General features: G+C 39.5%; 2 protein-coding genes across 4 annotated transcripts in view; both read right to left on the bottom strand.

Moving 5' to 3' along the window:
- The window catches only part of LOC119417552 (sodium-coupled neutral amino acid transporter 3), a 122,368-nt gene that overhangs the window by 87,178 nt on the left and 25,821 nt on the right, over positions 1 to 9,369 (bottom strand). The window lies entirely within an intron of this gene.
- Positions 8,726 to 9,369, bottom strand: part of LOC119416580 (ADP-ribose glycohydrolase OARD1-like) — a 4,609-nt gene continuing 3,965 nt past the window's right edge. The window contains exons 2-4 of the mRNA XM_037683770.1: positions 9,244 to 9,302; positions 9,045 to 9,157; positions 8,726 to 8,932 (exon numbers count right to left, since the gene is read on the bottom strand). Of these exons, the coding sequence (XP_037539698.1) occupies positions 8,788 to 8,932; positions 9,045 to 9,157; positions 9,244 to 9,302 (317 nt within the window). The 3' untranslated portion in view covers positions 8,726 to 8,787. The remainder of the gene's footprint in view (positions 8,933 to 9,044; positions 9,158 to 9,243; positions 9,303 to 9,369) is intronic.

Below are 9,369 nucleotides of genomic sequence, written 5' to 3'. Positions count from 1 at the left end.
ATATATATATATGATGTGGGAGGAACAAATTATTTGTACTTGCCCTGAAAGGAGCTTAGTGGTGAAATCACAATAAAAAAGTCTAAATTAGAAAATAACTTGTTTACTTCAAGCTTCTAACTCATCTTAGAGTCCAGATTAGACAGTCATCTCGAGATTTACAGTAAATGATTAAAAGTGTGCAAAAGTTGTAAATATATTGTTTATATTTTCTTCATTAAACATAAACCAGTAAGCCCAGAGCAGGCAAAGAAATAGCCAACTTTTTGCTGTAAGTTCAGACGGTGAGAAATCCCAGATTATCCAAACCAAACAAAAGCTAACCGTAGAGTTCAAACATGATCGGATGCATCTCAGTGTGGCATCAAAGCAGCGCTCCATGACAGCGTGCACGGTCAAAACATAAAAGAGGGGCTGCAGTGGTCTCTTAGCACACTGAGCTTAAAGGAAGTGCACTGAATTTAAAATACAAGGAGGCAAAACTTGACCCATCTTTAAGATGGATGTTGAAAAGACAAAGTGAATGGTTCTGGTCAGTAGCTGGTTTCCAGGAGCTCAGCCTGTCAGCAGCTGGATGCTGAGGCAGCTCCGCATGGGGACACGATGGGACACTGCAGCACAAAAGAACCGTGTGCACAGAAACTTGCCTGGGAGTGTCAGGGAGTCCCACACTGAGTTTCCCCTCCCCTCTGCCTCAACCTCTCACCTTGTTTTTGTAAAAATATGTAATTTAAAATACGTAAATCTCTAAAGACTAAAACCAGAAGTGGTAATAATAATAAGAGAGCATATAATATTTCAAAGAATCTCATTAAAATTGTATAAACAAGTTAGGAGGAGCATGGACGAGGAGGATGCTGCTTACCTTCTGTGCAGGATGCTCCTCTGGACACCGAGCTTGACCCTTTTTTTCCGCAGACTCTGACACACTTTGAGACAGGGAGAAAAAGAATCAGACTCCTCTTACTTTCTCTTCCCTCCAGTTTCAGAACAAAATGAATCAGACCGAGCCCTGCAGACACACCTTTGCTCTGCTCCTCTGAAACTCCGCCACACACTCACTCACACTGAAGTACACAAACTGATAAAGATCTGCTCAGGAAGAGGGATGAAAACTACACACACTCACACACTGCAGATTTTTTTCCCCCATCCTCTTGCCCACTAGCTTCTGAGCTGTTTTTTCTATCTTTGTCTGCACTTCTTCCTGATTGGCTCAGCAGCTCTTCAATAACATAAGCTCTCTCCTTTAATTGGAAGGCAGCCAGTTATGTGGTGCACCAGAACCCCTCCCGCCCAGTTCATCCACCCCCCTCCCCTTTTTTTTTACCTCCAAAGTGCCTGTGGAGAAGAATGCTGAGCTCTGCAATTCCATACACATCGGGGAAAGAATTAAAAGAGAGAGAGATGGAGGACAGCGGGAGGAGGGGATGTGTGGGAGTGGTGATGGAGGAGAGCATCCGAGGCGAATCAGTGGACTGCAGTGGGACAAGCATGGTAACAAAAAGACTGGGGGGTGGGGGGTATCTGGTGTGGTGTGTGCTGGTCCTCCTGCTGCAGCAGTTTTGACAGCAGGCTGAATGAACGGAGCTTCCCCTGCACTCACTGCAGCGCATCTATAGGTGGCTCTGCTGCAGTGAGTCTGATTGCCAGGCAGGAAGGGGGGAAGGGATGGGAGGAGGGGGAGGAAGGAGGAGGTTGGCTGCAGTGGTACAGAAGTACAATCTTCCAGCTAGCAAGCCTGGATGCACAGGAGAGAAAATGGGCGGTCAGCCCCAGAGTGCACAGCAGTTAGTGCCTTTAACTCTTGAGTTATTGAAGGCGTCCCAAAGGAGACGGGAGGACAGCAGAGTCCTGGGTCTGTGCAGGAACTAAACGCACAGGGTCCTCGCTTCTTTCAGTACACTGTGAATGCTGACTCAGCAATCACCCTGCTTTTGTTTTTCCCTATATTATGTATTTGTTTCAGTCTCATCATTTCAGTATTCTTTGAGCTAATCTGCCCATTTATATATCAAAATGTTGAGCTCATTAAGGAGTGAGCACTATGACTTGTTTCTGTTATACTTTTTTTTAAAAGCTGGGGCAATATTTAATGATCAGTGCTGCAGTCTCTTTATCCTGAGGCTGCAGGTTTGAGCACAGGTTGAGTCAAGTAGGACATCCTGTGTAACACAGGAGCCAAATGTTCCCTGTAAGGTCACTCACAGTGGCAACTTCTGAGGAAGGAAGCAACCAAACTCAAGGTTCAAGGTTCTGGTACCGCTTTACAATAAGGCTGCCTTTATAGATGGCTAATAAATAGTTTATAGATGTTATTAATTCCTCTATAAACACTTTACATATCATTAATAACTGTTTATTATGCATTAATTAAGGGTGACAGAGACAAAACTGACCAGTTTGTTGCCATATAGTGAGCCAAATCTGTTCACCTATATATTTCATCTAGAATTGTTAAACATTTCAGACTAAGTTACTATCTTGTAAACACAATAAACATTTGTAAACCAAATTTTGGGGGGGGATATAATATTAGTTGTAGATACTTGTAATGCTGCTATAAAGTATAATATTATATGCTAAAGAAATAGGTTTACAAATGCTTATTGTGCTTACAAGGTAGTAACTTAATCTGAAATGTTTAACAACTCTAGATGAAATATATGCAGATTTGGCTCACTGTTTGGCAACAAACTGGTCAGTTTTGTCTCTGTCACTCTTAATTAATGCATAATAAGCAGTAAATGCTTTATAAAGGGTTTATAGAGGAATTAATAACATATCTATAAACTATTTATTAGCCATCTATAAATGTAGTCCTATTGTAAAGTAGCACTGAAATGGTATTTAAGGATCTAAGATATACGCTAAACACTAATAATGTAAAATAATACGGTGTATTAAATGGTATATTAAATATTAAATTAAATATATTAATGGTTCTAGAATTGCGCCGCTCCAGGTGGCTGCATGTTGGAGCAGCTCTGTTACATTCATTTTGAGATTTTGCTTTTGGAAACTTTAATTCCTGTTTTTCTGGATGTAAGTCACATTTTTTGGCTGATTGTTTCCTCTGGTATCAGACGCTGTGCAGCTGGAAGGATTTTTACTGAAACTTTTTTAGTTGTGGACATTTGTTATGATGCGTAACTGTGGCAACAAGGCAGTTTTCTACAACCAACAGCAGCTGATTAACATATCAAAAGCTCAAATAATATCTCAACTACAGCCCCAAATCTCAAGTGAGTTGAAAAGGATGTTCTGTGGACGCATTCTCATCTACCTGCCAGCTGTGCGCGAGTGCCTGACCACTGAGATCCTGGAACTAGCAGGAAACACGGCTCGTGACAACGGAAGGACAGGATCGTCCCTCAGCACCTACAGTTGTCTGTCCGCAGTGACGAGGAGCTCGGCAGACTGCTGGGAGGAGTGGCCATCGCTCTGAGAGGAGTTCTGTCCGGCATTCAGGTGGTCCTACAGCCCGAGGGGAACCGAGAGGCCAGCCTAGTCTGGGTGGACAGATCAGACGGCATCTGCAGACAGTTTCTTAGGATCCACTGTGAGATGAACCTTTACAAGAGATCCTTCCAGTCTACAGCCATCAGTATCTATAACATCTCTTAATGAAATGAGGATAACGAGCTACAACAACAAATAATTTCCCTCTGGGATTAATAACGTATTTTTGAATTTGAATTGAATTTGAAATAACATGAGTTTCAAAATTAATTAATTCATCCTGCAATCTATCTGACTTTTTGCTTTAAAATCCTTTCCTAAATCACTTTTTTTCACTTTTAGCTTTTAACTCAGTTTAGGATGAAGAATTTTACATATTGTATTGTTACTTTTAATTGTTTTATGATTTTATCTTTTTTTAACAGTTTAAATTAGTTTCATTGTTCTTGTTTTTTGATTGTTTAGAAATTTGTGTTTCAATTTTTTGTTTTTTATTCCTTTTTTTTTTCATTCAACCTTTATTTAGACAGGTTAATCCCGTTGAGCCTCAAGGACTCATTTGCAAGAGAGACCTGATTTCAACAAAGAATGATGACAACAATGGACAACAGTGACAACAACAGAACGTTATAAAAGAGGAATACAGATTTTTTTTTCAACATTTTCATCAGTGTACTGTGTTTTTAAAGTGTTTTATAATGAAAGTATTGAGTTGTATTGCTGGTCTTTACCCACTGCAGGGCAGCAGGGACATTGATGCCTCCAGCAGTCACTGAGCAAGAGGCAAGGCTAGCACTGGACAGGTCATCACTTCATCAGTGACATACTTTTCAAAAAATCTTTCACTCCACTTACAAATATCTGGCCCACAAAAATACACAGAGAACTTTTCAATCCCTTCCTAAACGTTGTCCTCTTTGAAATCTACTCCAGCATATTTCCTCTATGTTTAACTTCTTACACCACCTTTGTAGCTACAACTATGCTACGGTTAGCTTTAAATTAGCTTTTTGCTACTTTTTGCTAGCATTTTGCTACTTTAAGCTTTTAGCTTCTGTTCTGCTACATTTAGCTTTGTGCTAGCTTTTTGCCACTTTTGCTTTTTAGAAAAGGTTTTTTTTTTAACTAGCAATTTTGCTATTTTTACCTTTTAGCTAACCTTTTGGCACGTTTATCTTTTAACTACTACCCATTTTCTGCTTTTAACTTGCAGTTTTTTTCTTTTTTTTACAAATTTTAATCTTTAACTAGTATTTGTGTTACTTTGGGCTTTTTGCTTCTTTTAGCTGGTGTTTTGCTTCTCTTAGCTTTTATTTAACTTTATGCTTCTTTAACAATTCACTTTTAGCTAAAAAAAATCAGCCCTCAGCATTCATGCTACATTTTGCAGTAAATGTAATTTCTCTAGTTTAAACTACTTTGCTGAATTCTACTAAATAAAAATAACCAGAAAATGAACATTTCTTCTCTCCATCTTGTATAAAGGCTTCCCCAGCTGAGGTAAACAGATTAGTGGACCTCACTTTGTGGTATCAGATTCACTTTGCCTCTATTTTTTTTTTTATTATTATTATGCCCCTCCCTGACTCATCTGGTTCATTGTGTCCCAGCTGCACTCAAGCACAATACCCGAGCAGATCAATAATAGATCATACAATACATCGACCGCCTGCACGGCCCACAATGAGCACTGCACACATTACAAAGAGAGCACAGAGAAATGCAATTGTGGTGTTTGCTGAGCCATCAGTGTGAACAGCTGATGAATGAATTAAAAGATACCTGATACTTCAGGGCTAAACGTTCACTTGGAAATCACCAAACATTATCAAAACATAGAACCAGTTGTTAGCCGACATACAATTCTCCACTAGGTTTTGGTTTCCTTACTTGATGAATACTTGATGAATTTCCAGTGGGGTGTACGATTGTTGCAGTTTTTATTTTCCAAAGAAAAAAAATTTATATTATAAAGAAATGGTCAAGAATAGTAGATCAAATGTAAAACTGCAAGCAGTGACAAACACAAATTGTACCAAGCTGGAGGTGATACCATCATGAACCTGGGCTCACCCGGGACTGTTACTGGACAGAAGGTGGTCCAAATACGTGACGAATTAAGGATTCAAGGTACTTTATTTGTCATACACGCCACATGTGGTACATGTGGTGGAACAAAATTATGTACACAGGGTCCAAGTTACATCCAAAAAAAGTATTAAAATCTAAAAGAAAAACAAGTAATAAGATCCAAGATATGAACTAAGAAACACATTAACTAAAAATACACTAAGCACTAGCAGCATAAAAACAATACGTTGATCAGCAGGACAAAGGAGCATAGCAGAGAACTAGCATGGTGTCATTAATAAAGTAGCTGGTAAGTATTGAGGATGGATCTTCATGAAACATGCAGTTTGGTGACTGGGTGCTCCTCATCTCCTTTGTCTTCCTCATCTTCTATATTAAATGATCGTTGTCCAAACATGCCACAAGGTGCTGCAGATGTCCACCACAGACACGTGCCACAGCTGTAATGTGAGTGACCCTACAAAAGGCCGAAGTCTGAGCTGAACATGAAATCTGAGGTGAAAATGGAAAGTACGAGGGTACAGTCCACTGTAGTGCTTTTCCCTGCTGGTCACACCTGATTCACTTTTTAAAAGTGAATTCGATTTCATATGTCTTTTTGAATGTGATGAACATAATATAGAAGAAGTCCCTGAGAGTAAAACACCGTCAAATGTAAATAATTTACTGTAGATCTGTAAAATAAGGCACACGTCTGAGGAGAAACGCTGGTATTTCTCTTGCATTTTAAAAATTCAAAGTAGGAATTGGCCACATCTTCAAAGGGTGTTAGTTTAGGACCAAGAGATCTTGTGGTGTCAGTACAGCACTCCACTGGAGCTCTTTATGGTAAACCAATCAGAGCGCAGTCACTAGTGAAAGTCCCATTCATCCCATCTGCTGGTTACAGAGAGTACCTGAATGACTAAGGCCCTGTTTATCCATCCATCCATCCATCCATTATCTTTACCCGCTTATTCCATTTTGGGTCACGGGGGTCGCTGGTGCCCATGTCCAGCAATCACTGTGTGAGGGGCAGGGTACACCCTGGATGGGTCGCAAGTCCATCACAGGGTAAGGCCCTGTTTACATGAAAACAATTTCAGGTGAAAATGGAAGAGTTTTGTTGCGTTTGTACTGTTCATTTACACAAAAATAGCAAATGTTTTCTCTGACAACGGCACAATTTGAGAACGGGCTCCAGAGTGCAACAGTTCAAAAACGTCCCGTTGTCCGTTGTCGTGTTGACAGAAAAAATAGATCTTTTCTGTCAGGGAATCCGTGTCACATGTGCAGTACAACCCAAAACACAACAGCTTCCTACAATCCACAGAAGAAGAAACTATCAACAATGGCTGATACCAGAGTATTGTTTGTGCTTCTGCCTCTAATAAATCTAACTAAGGCTCTCCAACACAGTGCTCCGTTTCTCAAATCATCGAAGACGGATCTCATACAGCTCCACTCTTAACGGATGTATGCGAAGAAGAAACACAGCGAGGAGGTGCTACACGACCAGGGAGGACAAGCCAGTGGTGGGATAACTTTGTAAACAATGAAGTTGATGAGAAAGAATGGAGGGGGAGCTTTTGTTTGTCAAAGCCATCCCTTGTCGCTGTGAGTGAGGAACTTCGTCCTTACATGGAGGGGGAACGGACAACCATGAGATCGCTGGTTGGTCTTAAAAAGGTGGCCTGTATGTACACTTTATTGTTTAAGTGACGAGAGAAGAATCAGAAAAACAGCCAATGCTTTTGATTTGTCACAAGCTGCTGTGAACGTTATCATCAGAGAAACCTGTTGTGTCATCTTTGTTAACCTGGGTCCAAAATACCTCTGATTACTGATTAAATTAGATACATTTGTTTAAAGTTTCAAAGAACATAGCACCTACTAGTGGCGTGGCGAGGGAATTACACATTTTCCACTTGTGCCGTTGCCGTGTAAACAGAGATTGTAATTAGAACGTTTTCATGTAAATGTGTTAATAGAAATGGGGAAAAAAATCTGTTTTCATTGGATCGTTGTCGTGTAAGCAGGGCCTAAAACCACGAGGAGAAAAATTCTCTGACATTGAATAAATAAGAAGTGAATAATTGTGGCCACAGTTCCCAGCTGTTAATGTTGAGAGAATCAGGCGCCGACTGTCTGCTTGCAGTCAAACATGTTGACATCAGCGTCATCATGTGGAAATCCTTTCATGCTAAATAATCCGGGAGTCTGTTCAGTGTAAAGAGTAAAAACAGAAGTTCTGAGTCAGGACTGTCACCAGGGCTGAAGTTGACGTTTCACGTTTCAAATGCACACAATTCTTAAAAAAAGTAATAAAAACAAACAATAAAATGCCACAATATATTTGGAAAAATAGATCTGTTCTCAAAAAGCCTTATAATTCCAGATTTTAGAATAAATATAAATGCTTACATCCTGGTGCAATATGGTTCCCGTTTCTAAATTATAAATTTCTAAATTGCCCCTTTAATCTGTTTAAAATGCATTAGGACTGAAGACAGCTGCGCAGTGACACGATGGCACTCCTCATCCAGTTTGATGGCTCAGAAAGGTGTCTGCAAATAATTAAGAGGCACATTTCCACATAAAGCTTGTGCCAAGCTTGAAGAATCCCGCCAAAGATTACTTCAAACTTTAAAAACACCACATTACTTTCAATTAGCTATTAGTTATCCCCCACTGCATTGAAAGACATATGATCACGGTAATTGCCTTTATGCGCCTGTTAAAATATCTCATACTGGGAAAAAATTAAATCAAACTCTGATTTTACAACTAACTTTTACTGTCAACCCAATTCAAGATGGCCACCACAGCTAAGTGACGTCAACAAATACAAAAAGAGCTTTAACCCAGTCATTTTACAGGCGTGCTAAATTTTGTTGTTGTGGTAGCTGGGAGTTTTCACTAACACACACTTCGAGCACGAGCAATCAGGATCTTTGTTTAAAACTCCATTTTTACTTTTATATGAAAATGTATCTTTAACATTGTGTAAAACAATAAACATTGTAAAAAGAACATAATGTATACGGTAATAAAGGTCTCATTTTATGAATTATTATAATTCTGTACATCTTTTAGTCATTAACTGTCACTTTATTTTATAACTTTTTTTAATTATTATTTCAATGAACATTTTATTTGGACATAATTGATAAGATAACAATTTTCCCACTGGAGAAAAAAAAAGTAGGAAGAGCAGTGAAAAGTGAAGTAAATAAACAGCATTTTAATGAATTATTAGCGCATGTTTTCCCTCATCACTGTGGTCTCTGCCTTCTCAGGGAGGCTGTAGACTGTGATGGAGATGTTTGTGTGTTTGAAGACCTGTTCCAGTATCACCAGCACTTTGGACCACTCCAGTCCATCCAGTCCACACCCAATACTGAGAAAAGGAAAGAGGCAAACATGCTGTTTAATTAGAGACATTAGCGCAAGTTCTTAATTTAAGCATTTGAAACGTGTTCCACAGTGAATACAACAGAGGAGAAACAAACCGAGGCATGGATATTCTTGTCACTCCGTTTTCTACACAGTGAGACTTCATGTCTTCCAGACTCTGCTGCAGGCTGTTGTAGGTGGGTCTCTGGGTGGCTTTTTTCTTTGTAATCTGAGAAAAAAACGTTAGAAAAAGTGACCGAAACAAGACTGACCTTGGGTTTTTATGTTGTATGACGATGCTGACGACAGATTTACCAGATAGTAGACAAAACGTCTGCCCCGCTCCAGTACAGCACACTGTCCCAAAAACTTCTCTGTTTGGACAAACAGGTGGGGACACTTTTTGTCAGTAACAGAAGATTCAAACTTATATATATATAT

Source organism: Nematolebias whitei, chromosome 11 (genome assembly GCF_014905685.2).
Source record: "Nematolebias whitei isolate Nwh7 chromosome 11, NemWhi1, whole genome shotgun sequence".
In the NCBI taxonomy this organism is placed as follows: Eukaryota; Metazoa; Chordata; class Actinopteri; order Cyprinodontiformes; family Rivulidae; genus Nematolebias; species Nematolebias whitei.
This window is presented reverse-complemented; position numbering and strand designations above follow the sequence as displayed.